Genomic DNA, 15,763 nt, shown 5'->3' with positions numbered 1-15,763 from the left:
ACATTATTGGGGTAAGTGTTGCCTTTTTCAGGCTATGTTTTTGATGGTAACCCAATGTCAATCAATAGTAAAAGTAATTAGCTTTGTATAACTGTTTTGTTGTTTACTCTGACACCACGGTGAAGTTAGTTTCACTTTGCCAATGAGTTCAAATAATAGACAAATGCAGATGTGTGTAGGATGCAGATGCTCTGCTAGGTGTTAGTAAACCATGGTTTAGTGGAATACCTGTTCCATACAGTCTTGCATGCAAGCATATTCCTTCAAGTGCGCCAGTGACCATCAAAACACCAATACGCAACCTTTCCTTTCATGGACAGGATTCTTTCTGTGACCCGAGTCACAGACAGGATGACTAGAGCCCATTTGTCCACATATAATGCTTTCAATAATATTGACTTCTGTGACCCTGTGAGGTGAGATTAAAGGTTGTTATATCAAAGATAGGGCTTGGACTCAGGCATACCTTGTACACTAAAACAAATTTGTTAGAAACAAGACAAACTGTGTTGTTCCTATCTGGTCATAGAGATGTGTTAAAAAAACAAATTGTGACATTTTCAACACATTTGTTGATTGACTGTACACTGTTAAAAACAACTCAAGTTCGTTTTAAGAGTATAGTTACGTAGCAACAGACAGGCATGTCAAGATTGTTGTGAGTAAGCAAGTACATCTAGATTCAAACTAAGGCTGCAATAATTCATCTATTCATTGATTAGTTGTTAACTATTGAAGATGATATGATGGATAAATGGATTATTTTACCCTTGTGTATTTTACCTCTGATATTAACATCAAAAGTATGTAACTTTGGTCTGTCAAAAATGCAAATGCTTCTTTTACAAGCTCATTTACAACCATATTATGCTGTGGAATAAAATAGTCTATTTTAGTAGATATCTAACGCCCCCTTATGGTTATGTGGCAAATACATGAATAATTAAGTGAGCTTTTAGCTGATTGCTAACACTTTATGATAAGTGTGCATGAATTAAGTCATGATTTATGCATGAATTAATTCATGATTTGTGCATAAATTAATTCATGATTTGTGCATTACTTCATATCTCATCAGGATCATCAGGAATTGACATGAGTTCATAGTCTCTCATGTGACCTCATGCATGAACAACACATCAACTAAAGCACTAGGTACAGTGGGCACATCATTATGAATTATGATTTATTAAGCATAAGATAATATGGATTTTGGATATTGTCCTAATAATTCAAGAAGTTGTACATGTATGAATCCATCATAATTCATACAATAACCCTGAATTGAATTCCATGAGAAGTGATGACCGCATTTCTGGCAGGAAAGGAAGTCATGATGATCATATTTGTTGCCTTTGCCTTACCGAAACAGATAAGCATGCCAGTCATGTATCCACCTGCTACTTCCAAAGCTCCAAAGCTGCTGTCAAGTTTCCTATTGTGTATCAACAACACTCAATAACAGTTTATGTGATATGTTAATCACCAAATTTCTTCCCTAAGAATTTGACAACAGCTAGTTGTAGAGTAGGCTATTCAACTGGGAGTTTTACCCCAGGTGACATTTTTCTAAAAGGTAAGAAAATCTCTGGTACAAATAGATCAGGATCAGTATAGCCTAATTATAGACTCTTACATTTTAGCTTGAATTGATTTATTTAATTAAAGTATGCTAGATTACTGTGTATGTCATTAGCGATGGCAAATGTTATGTAAAAAAGATAAACAAAATAATTTATTTCAAAAATTAGTTTTAATCAGAATCAGAATCAGCTTTATTGGCCAGGTTTGCGTACACAAACAAGGAATTTGACTCCGGTTAATCTTTGCTCGCAAGTACAACATTCACTTAAAGGGGTGGTTCAGGATTTTGGACATAAGACCTCATTTCCAAGTAAGCAAGTGTGATATTTATCAGTGGAGACCGTTTCCAACACGTTTCATCCAGTCCTTCTAATTGCAGAGTTCGCAGGTGCTAGGCTAGCGCAAGTCAACGGTATGTGCTAGCCTGCCACTAAAAACAGTCTTACCCACTCCACACTACACATTATTATTATTGGGGTTTACATTTATTATGAGGCAGGGTGACCAATAGTGACAGATCTGCCAACCAATCACGAGTGATTTTACTTGTTTGAAAGTTGTGGTTTCATCCAATACTGAGTAAGGATATTCAACCCAGGCCTGGCCAGGCGCGGTTTCGCTGCATTCATATGCTAATTAGAGCCATTAGCACTCTGCTCTCTCTCTCTCATATTTTACAAAAGTTTTGTTAGGTGGTGTGACGGAAATCACCTCACTATAAATATTAAGACAGAAGAAATGGTGCTGGATCCTCAGTCAGTAGGGGATCATACTTCATTGTGACAAAATCAACCACGTTAACTTTTACAGGTATCATTTGTGCCTACCTCAATCAGAATTCAAAATGCTTCTAAGGTCATACAGGTTGTGTAATAGTGCTAAAATCGTGATCTATGGTGTTCTACAGTGTGTGTGTGTGTGTGTTTTCTTTTCATAAATATCACTTGTATGTTGTGCAATACTGTGTATGCTGCCTGTGGCCTATGTCTACTGTATATGCACTTGTCTGCATTTGTATTGTTATTTATTTCTTTGTAAAGTAGCTACATGTGACAGCACTGGAGTCCAAGATGAAGTCCCCTTTGAGGCCAATAAAGTGTATCTTATCTTACCTTAAAGATCTGACAGAGGAGAAGTTTGGCTCTGTCCAGAAGCTCTGTTGTATTCACGATAGATGTGTGCACTTCATCTCCCCCATTTCTTGACACTGGTGTCCCTTGTGATGGGAAGGAGAACCATGCAGGACAAAATGGCCATATTCTTGGCTGGGTAGCGAGGGAGGCCTGGTTGACAGAACACCGTGCCTGCAAAATCTTCTGCAGCAGCTGCAGCACCTGCAGTAGTGAAGAGGCAGCATACCCTAGATTATTATCACTTAGGACAACATTTTTGACCTGTTTTGAGCTTTGAATGGACACCCGAAATAATACAGTTGATTCAGACATGTTTGTTATAGCTTACTTTATTTTCATAACTTTCATTATGCAAAATGCATCCTATTTCTCTTTGCAGTGCCACATACCCACTTTATGAATATCATCTGTGCTTATATTGTCTGTATGATGCCTGCATATTGTATCCAACATTTTCTCCAAATAACATGTGTAGTGTTTTTTTCTTCGAGAGCCACCAGTGTCCGGAGTCAGACATTTATTTCATTTACTTGACCAATAAAAATGGAGCCATGTGATTTTGTTTAGTTTAATGGAGAGTACCATAATTTGAGCTCCTTGAGAGGGATGAGAAATGGGCAGGATGGGCGTTAGCAAGGTGCATTAATACTACTTTATGTACGGTGAATGCTGTATGTTTTATGTGGTTCATGCTCAATATATGCAATTGCCAGGTCTTCAAAGCTTTCCCATGCTGGGAGTTTGTGTCACAGCCACACCAGGCTCTGCACTAGTCACACCCACTTCTAACTCTCCTCACTGTCGTGAAGTTGGCACCTCTTGGTCTCACTCCCCAATCTACTGATCACCTGCACCTGCGGCCCATTAGCACCTTTCCTACTGATAGTGCCTTCATGCCGGCCGTAAACTCGGAGGACTAGTGTTAATTTTGTCACCTATTTTTAATTTAGTCTTAGTCTTAGTCTTGTGACGAAATGTCCTTTTTAGTCTTTGTCATATTTAGTCATTCAAATATCATTTTTGTTAGTCAAGTTTTAGTCGACTAAAAGTCTCGTAATTTTAGTCTAGTTTTAGTCAAAAGAAAACTAAAGGTATCTTATAGTGGGGGGCCTTAAGCACATAAATAGGTTGTTTCGCGCAATTTCTTCTAAAAGTGCCAAATTTGGCACAGATGTAGCTCAAGTTATACTGAAATGATTTAGCTAGGGCGCCGGAGCCAGAGACCCTCGGGGCCAAGATGGCAGCCAATCCAATATGGCCGCTGCCCGAAAAGGGTTCCGACTAGATTTTTAACCACATGAGCTACAAAAACAAACTTGATGTCTTTTTCAACTTAATTGATCATGGGAAACACATAGGAATGTTTATATTTATGACCCAGTATATCTGGATAGCTTAATCCTCCAATTCCAATATGGCCCCTGTCCAAAAAATCAGTTTTGACTGTAGTTATACCCCATTGTTTGCGCCAATTTATCTACAAGCACCAAATTTGGCACAGATGTAGCTCAGGTCATACTGAAATGATTTAGCTAGGGCGCCTCAGCCAGCGACCCTTGGGGCCAAGATGGCAGCCAAATCCAATATGGCCGCTGCCCGAAAAGTGTTCCGACTATAACTTTTGAACCACATGAGCTGCAAATACAAACTTGATGTCTTTTTCAGCTTAATTGATCATGGGAAACACATATAAATGTTCATCTTTATGACCCAGTATATCTGGACCCCTTAATCCTCCAATTCCAATATAGCCTTACACCCCATTGTTTTCGCCAATTTATCTACAAGCACAAAATTTGGCATGGATGCAGCTGAGGGCATACTGAAATTATTTAGTGAGGATGCCGGAGCCAGTGGCCCCTGGGACCAAGATGGCTGCCAAATCCAATATGGCCACCACCTGAAAAAGGATTACTGTAGGCTGCATATTTTGAACCAGATGAGATACAAATGTAAAATCAAAAAATATTTCACCTTTTCTGGCTATGGGAAACACAAACTATTTATGATTGGGTATATGTGGACCCTCAAAGTCCCCAAATGCAATCTGGTGACTGTCCGAAAAAGGGTTTTGACTACAACTTTTGAACCGAATAAGCTACAGATGAAAACTATTTCTTTTACCATGACCACACATTAAATGACCTAAGCTTTCTCAAAAAATAGAGTCTGCTCTGACCCTTCTTTGGAGCAGCCGTGGCCTACTGGTTAGCGTTTCGGACTTGTAACCGGAGGGTTGCCGGTACGAACACCGACCAGTAGGAACAACTGAAGTGCCCTTGAGCAAGGCACCTAACCCCTCACTGCTCCTCGAGCGCCGCTGTAGCAGGCAGCTCACTGCGTCGGGATTAGTGTGTGCTTCACCTCATTGTGTGTTCACTTTGTGCTGAGTGTGTTTCACTAATTCACGGATTGGGTTAAATGCAGAGTCAAATTTCCCTCACGGGATCAAAAAAGTATATATACTTATGTATACAGCCTCAGTGTTGTACCTCCAATCCAGTTTATTGTCTATAAGAACCCGCACATATTTGTAGTTCTCAACAACTTCCTCACCCACACTGCAAAAACTGCTTATCTAACAAAATCTAACCAAGTGTTATTAATCTTATATCAAGATAAGAAAAACTAGTTGGTATTGTTTTCAGTATAAAGAGACTTACCTAGCGCTTTCTTGTGAAATCATTTGACTTAATTTAAAAAATAATTCACTTATTTTAAGACATCTTATCTTGAAAACAAGCAAATTTGTCTGCCAGTGCGTTAAGCAAATTTGTCCTAAAAACAAGCAAATTTGTCTGCCAGTGCGTTGAGCAAATTTGTCTTGATAAGACTCCTTAAAATAAGTTAAAGTCTTCTTAAATTAAGTCAAAATGATCTTTTGAGAGGGCTCTAGGTAAGTCTTTTCAAACTAAAAACTAGATTTTAGATTTAAAATTAGATTTTTTAATCTTAATATAAGATCAATAACACTTGGTTAGAATTCATTTTTTGCAGTGCAGTAATGAAATGGTATTTAGCTCAGGCCTGGCCCTACGAAAGTCCACCACCATTTCCCTTGTATTAGCCACATTCAAGACAAGGTGGTTGTTTCTGCACTATGTCACAAAGTGGTCCACCAGTTGCCTGTACTCCGTCTCCTTACCATCACTGACACACCCCACAACTGCAGTGTGTGAACTGTCTGAGAACTTCCGCAGGTGACATGACTCAGAGTTGTACTGGAAGTCTGAGGTGTACAGTGTGAAAAGAAAAGGAGACAACACAGTCCCTTGTGGTGCTCCTATGTGACTGACTACCTGTTCAGAAAACACACCCTTTCATTCTCACAACCTGTGGTCTGTCAGTCAGGTAATAAGTAATCCATGAAGTTGTGGAGGTGTCTACTTGCATTCTTCAAAGCTTGTCACGTAGCAGCATAGTCTGTATGGTGTTAAAAGCACTTGAGAAATCAAAGAACATGATCCTCACAATACTGCCAGCCCCTGTCCAGGTGAGAGTGTGTTCTATGAAGCAGGTAGATTAAGGCATCCTCCACACCCACCTCTGGACGGTATGCAAATTGTAATGGGTCCATGTACTGTAGTAGTCACCTGTGGTCTCAGAAGATGACCAACAACAGTGTTTAGCCAACTACTTTTCCTACCAACTTCCTTCCTAACCAGGTGTACTTTTTTCCATAAGTGTTTTGTTCTTATGACTACAATTGTGAGAGAGATCATGAGAATGAGAATTCATGAAAGAGCAAACAGTTATTGTGTGCACATCCCACCTTCTGGCAGGTGCAGGACAAATTAAAACTTACTCAATTGAAAAAATATAATGTCCGCAACACTGCTTTTGACTCCCATAAGGCCATAAGGGGTGTAAGGCCATATTGGAATTGGAGGATTAAGGGGTCCAGATATACTGGGTCATAAAGATGACCCTGCTGGGTCTTCTTCAGGCAAAAATTCATGAGAGAGACCATGAGAATTCTGTTGTTGTTTTTATGTTATTGCTGTTTTTTTTTATATGCTAAGCAAACCTTTGAAGAGTTTTGGCCAAATTGACTATCTATTATTCTCTTAGATAGTCTATTATATTCTCTTATTCTTTTAACAATTTGACATACTATAAATATTGCCTTGCAATAATAATTGTGTCTTATTCTTTCTTATATGATTACATTTCAAAATGTATTCACCTGTGGTACACTGAAAGCATTTCACTTTTATAAGGAAATTAATCCACATTGAGAATAACCTTCAAAGCTGTGGTAAAAAAAGATTTTCAACAAAAGTCTTGAAAAGAATACAGGTTCCAGACTGACACAAGCATACATATAAATATGCCAATGGACTTCCTGTGGTCAATAAACTAAAAATAAACACAACATCCTCATTTGTAGCGCATTTGGTTCAAAATTTGAAGCCAAAACCCTTTTTCGGACAGCCATATTGAATTTAGGGAATTTGGCGGGTCCTGATATACCCAATCATAAATGTAAGTATTCCTATGGGTTTCCCATCATCAAAAAAGGTAAAATTGACATCAAGTTTGTATTTGTATCTCATCTGGCTCCAAAGCTATAGCCGAATCCCTTTCAGGCGACAACCATATTGGATTTGGCTGCCATGTTGGTCTCAGGGACCACTGGCTCGGGCGGCCTGGCTAAATAATTTCATTATGCCCTCAGCTGCATCCGTGCCAAATTTGGTGCTTGTAGATTCATTTGCACAAACAATGGGGTGTAAGGCCCCATACTACAGCCAAAACTGCTTTTTTGGACAGCGGCCATATTAGAATTGGAGGAATAAGGGGTCCAGATGCACCGGGTCATAAATATTAACATTCCTATGTATTCCCCATGATCAATTAAGCTGAAAAAGATATCAAGTTTGTATTTGTAACTCATGTAGTTCAAAAGTTATAGCCGGAACCCTTTTCGCGCAGCGGCCATATTGGATTTGGCCGCCATCTTGGCCCCAAGGGTCGCTGACTCTGGCGCCCTAGCTAAATCATTTCAGTATGACCTAAGCTACATTTGTACCAAATTTGGCGCTTTTAGATGAATTTGCGCGAAAATGTGCTTAAGGCCCCCCACTATTAGTCTTAGTCGGTTTTAGTCAACACATTTTAGTCTTTTTTTTATAACAAATTATTTCTGATTACCATCTCAATTTTCCAACAATATTGTGTGTCCACAGGGCTACTCGTCTGTTATAATTACTCATTCTGATTTTTTGTCAGTCAGTATGTTTACATGCACAGGTAAGTCGAGCTACAGTTATAACTCGGCTGGGATTTGACCATAAACAGTAAAAGATTTGACTGGACCACTGTCATATTCGTAGACCAGTGTTTCTCAAAGTGTGGTCCGGGGATCACTGGTGGTCCGCAAGCTATCCCAAGTGGTCCGCGAGCAGACGTGGTAAAAAATAATAATGATGAGTTGTTTGCAATATTGAACCAACTTGTATGTAAAAACAGTTCTGCAACACTGTGTATGTAAGAAATGCCAGTTTAAATCATACAGTATGAATCCACACAATAAGCAAAGTGCAAAGACAATAAGCAAGGTGGTTCAGTGAGTAGGCCTATTGTGTAGACTAATTATAGGCTACTGTTGAAGTAGGTCTAATCTTTTTTTTTTTAAGCTAGGGTTAGTTAAGTGGTCCTGAAACTGAAAAAGTTTGAGAAACACTGTCGTAGGCCAAAGTATTAATGTTTTACTCCGCCTCGCTAGATGGCGATATGCGCCCAAACACAACACATTCCCCAAATAGACCCTCCATCTTAGTCATAGCTAACTTGCTAGCGAACTTTCCATATTAGCTTACTTGCTAGCAAACTTTGCATCATCAGTCTAACTAGTTAAATAGTTGACATTACATGATGAACATTTTCGTATGGACATTCTAGGGGATGTTAATTTGTATGAGAGAAGCTTCAACTTCTAGGTATGTAGCATTGTGGCATAAAGCTTAGGTAGTTAGCTTGCTAACTCTGGCAGAAATCTCCAGTGTTCTTGTTCCATGTAGTTTCGTGTTGCAGCCACAGGGTTGCAGCAACAGCACGTAGACTAGCCTACAGGAAAGCTGTTGCGAATGAACTCATTCGGAATATTTTGAAAACGTAACAACTAGATATTCTGTCTTCTCATTTTGTAGACGAAAATGAAGAGAGATTTTATCTTAGTTTTTATTTCATGCAAAACATTTTAGTCTCGTCTTTTTTCGTCAACAATAATGCATCTTAAGATAGTCTTCGTCAGTGTTTCAGGACATTACTGCCGTCTCGTCATCGTCTCGTCTTAGTCATAAAAAAAAAGGTCGTTGACGAACATATTTCCTCTAGTCTCGTCTGATGAAATTAAAACTACGGAGGACCCGACTTTAAAATCCCGATCTGTTCATGAGTGTGTTCATGAGATCAGCTCGGAAAACAAATGCAGAAAACGCATAACAATGTTACACTTTACTTGACAGTATCGGCATATGAGTGACATGACACATGAACCCTAACCCTAACCTCTAACTTTAACCCTACCTAACCCCTAAGTCTAAATTTCCTAACCCTAACTTGTTATGACAAAAAACAAATGTCACTTAATGACAGAAGCGTTATGTCATAAACGTTTATAACATGTTCATGACAGTGTCATGTCACTCTTATGTCGATACTGTCAAGTGTAACCCTACGTTATTAGAACTGCTTACTATGGGCGAGCAAGAAGGAAAATGTCTCGGCCAAATGTTTCTATCTGTAAAGTTCATTTAGTGATAAATTATATTTTGCCTATTTATGATAGTGATGTCAAATCGGGTCAGTGTGAAAACTTTTGGAGCAGTTCTTCTCACTGTAAAAGCAGAGGTAGACCTTAGAGCTGGTCAACATTATGATGCCTTCGCACCAGGGATATTTGTACCTCCCTTTCACTGCTCTCAAATCTGGCCAATGGTCAGTGTGGTCCAGACGCATGCTGCTTGGTGGAACAAAGGCATGGTATGATAAGGGATCAGATTCCAAAAATAATTCAGTGGAAATGCATGGATTCCAGTTTCTTCCAGTAGCAGCAACTGGAATCCATGCATTTCCACAGAATTATTTTTGGAATCTGATCCCTTATCATACCTGTTCATTCTTACTCGTCGCTCGACTTATCGTGACTAAATTCAAGATGGCTGCAAACGCTAAACTTCGTGAAGATACTGTCTGTATAAATCGTCTTGTAAGTAAACTACCAGTGCTTTTTAAAAGTTCTCAATGTCTCGTTTTAAATGTCAGGGCCTTCGGTAGTCTACCAATGGAGAGTTTGGAGATACATTGAGCCTCGTAAATGGTGTAAAACAGTGATTTATTTGCATAGCTAGCCCGATGCCGAAGCACCACAATTGAAAAAGCTGTTGGTAGCATCGGCTAACTAGCGCCAGATTTTGGAGTGCAGGGGACAAGCCGAGATGGGCTATGAGACATACGTTCACACTCGGTATCATGTTTCAACACACTTTAGGTCAATATCACACCGGAATTCTCCTTTAAGCAATCAGAAAAAACTGTAATGCATGGGTTAATGTGACGTGAGTCAGACAGAAGATGGGCCTGTCTTTAGTTCCTGAATCCTGGCCTGGCCTGCTGCCACTGTCACTGTAAAAAAATATCTAGAGGAAACACTGGACACACGTTAACCGTTAACTTACAGTCGGACTCACAGGTTATTCAATAACCCAGCAGCTCCTAGCATACTGAAGTATGTTATATTTTTTTCACCTGGGCAGGCTGGTCTCTGTTTTTATTCTGTGTTAGCAACACAGATAAATCATTCACTGGTCCCTGACACATTCCCAGAATATTTCAGCTTGATATTGTGTTTGAGACTGTTTCTAGGGAGGGTCTCCTGTGCTGACCCCACCGAGTCTTCCCACGCCCTTATGCAGTTCAGAGTGACCAGAGTGTTTGCCCTGCCCCGGCTGCCTCGACTGATTCACACCGGTAGCCCCACCATGTGGCTTACAGTAAAAGCAAGCACAAGCACAGTATTTCACTGTTCCCTTTCTTCAGTTGAATTGAACTTGTGTAAATTTTAAATTAATTTAAATTTTAGTACAAAAGGGGCAGCCGTGGCCTACTGGTTAGCGATTCGACTTGTTACCGGAGGGTTGCCGGTTCTAACCCCGACCAGTAGGCATGGCTGAAGTGTCCTTGAGCAAGGCACCTAACCCCTCACTGCTCCCCTGTTGTTGCAGGCAGCTCACTGCGCCGGGATTAGTGTGTGCTTCACCTCACTGTGTGTTCACTGTGTGCTGAGTGTGTTTCACTAATTCACGGATTGGGATAAATGCAGAGACCAAATTTCCCTCACGGGATCAAAAGAATATATATATTACTTATACTTATTTCCCCTAATGTTGTTGCATACATGCTTGGATTAGTGGCATTGCAGTGTATTTTAAATATGTACAGTTATGTGCAGAATAATGTGTTATCAGCAGAGTTGGGTTGAGACGTCACTATCATATGCTCCAACCACGGCAGCCTCCCTTGCAACAACACAGGAGGGGAATTTCACTCTCATAGGCAAGGTAATTTATCACTAAATTAACACTACAGATAGAAACACTCACCCGAGACATTTTCCTCTTAACCATAGTAAGCAGTTTTAATAACTTATTTATGCATTTTCTGTATTTGTTTTCTGAGCTGATCTCATGACCACTCTCTCTTTTCGGAGGTCGGGACTTATAAAGCCGGTGTTACATGGCAACTGGCACCCATTTTAGCTGGCTCCGTTGATGACGTTTCACGATTGATGAGTCTGACAGATGCGGCTGCTTGCAAAGGCACTGTTTCACTGTTGAACTTACTTATTTGCACCATCACCATGACTCTCTCATAGAGCACCTTACCATGCATACAGAATTACAAGCTCAGTCCCTGCCCTGTCACTGCAAGCGCCTCATGCTTGATCATCCTTAAGCACACTATGGATATTTGATTTAGTTTATTTAGTATATTTAGTATTTTAGTATTTTTTATCTTCTATTGCCTCTATTGTGAAGTGGAGTTTTTTATATTTATATACTTTTTTTACTTCTTCTGCTGTAAGTGCATGTTGTGTGTGATGTCTGTATGCTACTGAGACCTTGAATTTCCCCTTGGGGATCAATAAACCGCAGATTCAACCACAGATATGTGGGCTTGTTACTTTGACATTTCATGTAGGTAACATGCTCCCGGTATTAAGAATAAAGCTGGAGTCTCAAACCAGTAATTTTGGTCACACACAGAACATGATTTTGGCAATGACATCCTCCAGTGCATTCAACATGATGAACGATTTGCGTTCTCCATGGCCTCCAAGTGTTTTTGGAACTAATGCACAAAGAAATGTTTTTTGACTGTTCCGCCCATCTTGTAATAACAGAGAGCAGACAATGAAGCGCTTCAAATCTCTCAGTCACATCCTGGAGAGAAAGCCACAGATCTGTGACCATTTCGTCACATTCATGCAAAGCATATTTGACCAGAACTATGCAGAACTGGCTCCACCGTACCAATGTTTGACTTGTACCATCCTCGCAGCCAGGCCAATTACGGGTGTTTTTTTATTCTAGCGCCCAACACAGAGGTGTTTTCCTTGAACCACGTGTTACTTACCGGGCCTGACCTGAACAACAGCTTACTAGGTGTATTGATTTGTTTCAGGCAGGAAGCAGCTGCAATTACAGCTGACGTGGGACAGATGTTTCACAGTTTTCTGGTCAGAGAAGACCATCGCAACTTTCTCAGATTCCTCTGGCACGCTGACTTTGAAATTTATTAAGAGGAAACCCCTTGAGATGTAACATCTCGTTTTCGAGGGGACCTCCAGAAAGAAAAACCTACATTACAAACATACATACATACATACAGACAAACAAAAGCCAAAAGCTCTCCCTCACACCAAAATGTTTACAATTTGACAATTGTTATGTTGTGTAGTGCACTTCAAATAATACTGACACAGCTATGCGTGGGTTTTGCTGCGAACTTTAGTGGAGTCGTTTAACACCGTACATCTCCTGATGTGTACACTTAACATATCTGTTGCATTCTGGGAAATGCAGTTCAGTTAACCTACACATAGCAACACATCTCTCCCCTTTAAAGAAGAAATTACCTTTCTTTACAAACCAACATAAACATCACGTTTCACCAAATAAGAGCTTAACATTACTTCAGTCGAATGCTCATTTTAGCTATTATGTTCATAACAACCCCATAATAAAAAGCTTTTTTTTTCCAACTTCAACCCGTTTACAGTCTCTAGCATTCAGCAACTTTCAATAAGTCTTTTAGGAGGCTGCACATTACGTGTTGGTCTGCCAGGTGTTTTTACATCGTTATTCATGCCTGGCACTTCCGGATCTGCTGTTTGGTTCTGTGAGATCATCAGACTCTGCTGAAAGTCTGCCTTTCCATCTTGTGCCTTCTTCATGAGACCTTTGACCACTTTCACTGAGATCTCTACAAGGCCATTTGATCTGGGATAATGTGGGCTAGATGTATGTGCTGGAACCCCCATTCTCTTGCAAAGTCAGCGAACTCACTACTTGCGAACTGTGGACCATTGTCTGATACCAGTTCACATGGGACACCGTGTCTTGCAAAGACGATTTTCAAAAATGAAATGACGGCTTTGCTCGATGTTGTCTGTAGCGTTGTAAGTAATCGGTGACAACTATATGGCTCTTACCATTACAGTCAAACGAATCCGCTTCCACTCTGTGGAATCATTTGTTCATTCTTGACCAATACATGACCTCACGTGCTCAGCGTTTACACTTTTCTTCACCCAGGTGCCCTTTGTGTATCTTTTGTAGCATGTCTGCACATTGAAGATGGAATTACGAACTTGTTGCCCTTAAACACTACGGGCTGTATTTTCGGTCACCAGCGCATGGCGTAAAGTTCGTTATTCACCGGCGCGAAGTTGAATTCGTTATTTTGCACCTTTATTTTTTAAGCATTGCGCCCAGGGGTGTGGCAATTAACAACCTAGGGAGGGACCTGGCGCATTGTCTAAAAATCGCTATCATACACCACCTAAACCTGGTCAGAAGTCAATGGCGAGTTGTTCATATGCTATTTTAAGAGCGCATGTCAACAGTCATATTGGCAGGTGCACGCACCATCCTTCTATCATTCATGAACGCACACCAGCGCACGTCCATGCAAAGCATTACAAATTGCACGATTACAATGGTAAAAATAATTAGAATAAAGATATTACGAAATACTGTACATCTCATGATGAGTAGTTATTCACCATCATTTGCAAATTGGTAATGACGGTTAAAAGTGATTAGGGGAGAGGCGAGAGACAAGTATGGAGCACAGCTGAAGACGCACTGTCACGAGATATAAGCAACTCCTCTGCAGGATAAATGTTGTTTTATTTAGTCATTTGAGCAACATTAGGGTAAGTGTTGCTTTTTCCAGCCTATGTTTTCTATGGTAACCCATTGTCAGTCAATAGTGAAAGTAACTGCATATAACTGTCTTGTCGTTGACTGACTCCTTGGTGAAGTTAGTTTCACTTTGCCAATGAGTTCAAATAATAGACGAGTGCAAATGCGTGAAGGCTATGCTAGGTTTTAGTAAAGCATGGTTTAAGAATGACTATTCCATACGGTCTTGCAAGCAGCCTCCTTCAAATGCGCCGTTGAATGCCAAAATACCGATGCATTTATTTGACATATCGCGCGTTGCGCCGTTAAAGGGAATGACAGATGTCATTCTCATTGGTTTAAAATGATGTTACGCCCCAAACACACCCATATGACTGATTAAAAGACCTAGGAACACCTTGTTACGCCATGCGCTCCACTTTTGAGAACAAAACCCCTCCCAATGTGAACTGGACATCCTACTAAATTTGAATAGACTTTTGACGAGTGACGATGCACTTTAGAATGTCATGATAGGGCCCTACGTCATTTACAACTGACAGCTCCGTTCTGTACATCCAGTAGTCTTGAACTTGTAGTTAACAGTCACTTGTGTTCAGGCCATCCTCTTAATTAATCATCTTCATTAGCTCTTTCATTGTCTCATCCTTTTCAGTCTCTTTTCTGATCTGCTCTATTCTTTCACTTGACACTGGCAGTGATGTAATGATCATCATCAATAAACATATGCCTGTATGTCAGCACATTTTTCGTCGTCAAGTTTCTCATGTTTGTCTACTGCTCTAGAGAGAGTATCTGCAGCATACATGTACTTTCCAGGTGTATATGTCATATTCACATCATATTTCTGTAGCCTTATCAACATACGCTGTATCCTCATTGGACAGTCAGTCAATGGCTTGGACATGATGGCGATCAAGGGTTTATGGTCAGTTTCCACTTCAACCTCTTGTCCATATATGTATTGATGAAAACGTTCACATGCATATGTAGAGGCCAGCAGTTCCTTCTCTATCTGTGTATAGTTGACCTCTGCACTTGTCAGGGCCCTAGATGCGTAGGCCACTGGTTGCCATGTCTCCTCATGCAACTGTAGAAGGACGGCCCCTAAGCCATACTGTGACGCATCCGCCGAGATCCTTGTGCTCTTCTTTGGGTCATAGAATTTAAGCACAGGCTCTGAGGTAAGTATGCTTTTGAGTGTCTGGAAGCAGTTGTCTTTTTCATATTGCCAAATCCACTCATTCTTCTACTCCAGAAGCATTTTAAGTGGCATTCTAACTGATACGGGGCGCTGATAGGGTTGGCAGCTCTGCACACAGCAATGTGTAATTTTAACACATCACTTTTTAGAGTGATGTAACATCCAATATCTGGTGTTTGTGTATTAAACCGTTTGTGTTTTTATGTCACCAGGAAGCGTGTCAGTAGAAATAACTTTTCATATTTAGGTGGGATAGATTGGAATCTTGATATATAATAATCTTGACGGTGGGATATTCTATGGCTCGCCAATTTACGAGATGTATATGTAGCCTACTGAATAAGACAAATATTTTATTTATTAGGTTAATTGCTTTATTCACTTGAGTAGCCTATTGTCACTGAACCATT

At 40.1% G+C, this 15,763-nt stretch overlaps 1 protein-coding gene across 1 annotated transcript in view; it reads right to left on the bottom strand.

Moving 5' to 3' along the window:
- Positions 1-15,763, bottom strand: part of LOC143106699 (sphingomyelin phosphodiesterase 4-like) — a 91,151-nt gene that overhangs the window by 9,762 nt on the left and 65,626 nt on the right. The window contains exon 14 of the mRNA XM_076271121.1: positions 2,697-2,918. Coding sequence (XP_076127236.1) covers positions 2,697-2,918 — 222 coding nt within the window. The remainder of the gene's footprint in view (positions 1-2,696; positions 2,919-15,763) is intronic.

This window comes from Alosa pseudoharengus, unplaced genomic scaffold, assembly GCF_046254945.1.
Source record: "Alosa pseudoharengus isolate Yale_2024_CS ecotype anadromous, Long Island Sound unplaced genomic scaffold, YU_APseudo_1.1 YU_APseudo_1.1_scf_6, whole genome shotgun sequence".
NCBI lineage: Eukaryota > Metazoa > Chordata > Actinopteri > Clupeiformes > Clupeidae > Alosa > Alosa pseudoharengus.
The sequence above is the reverse complement of the archived record's forward strand: the minus strand, read 5'-3'. Positions and strand labels throughout refer to the sequence as shown.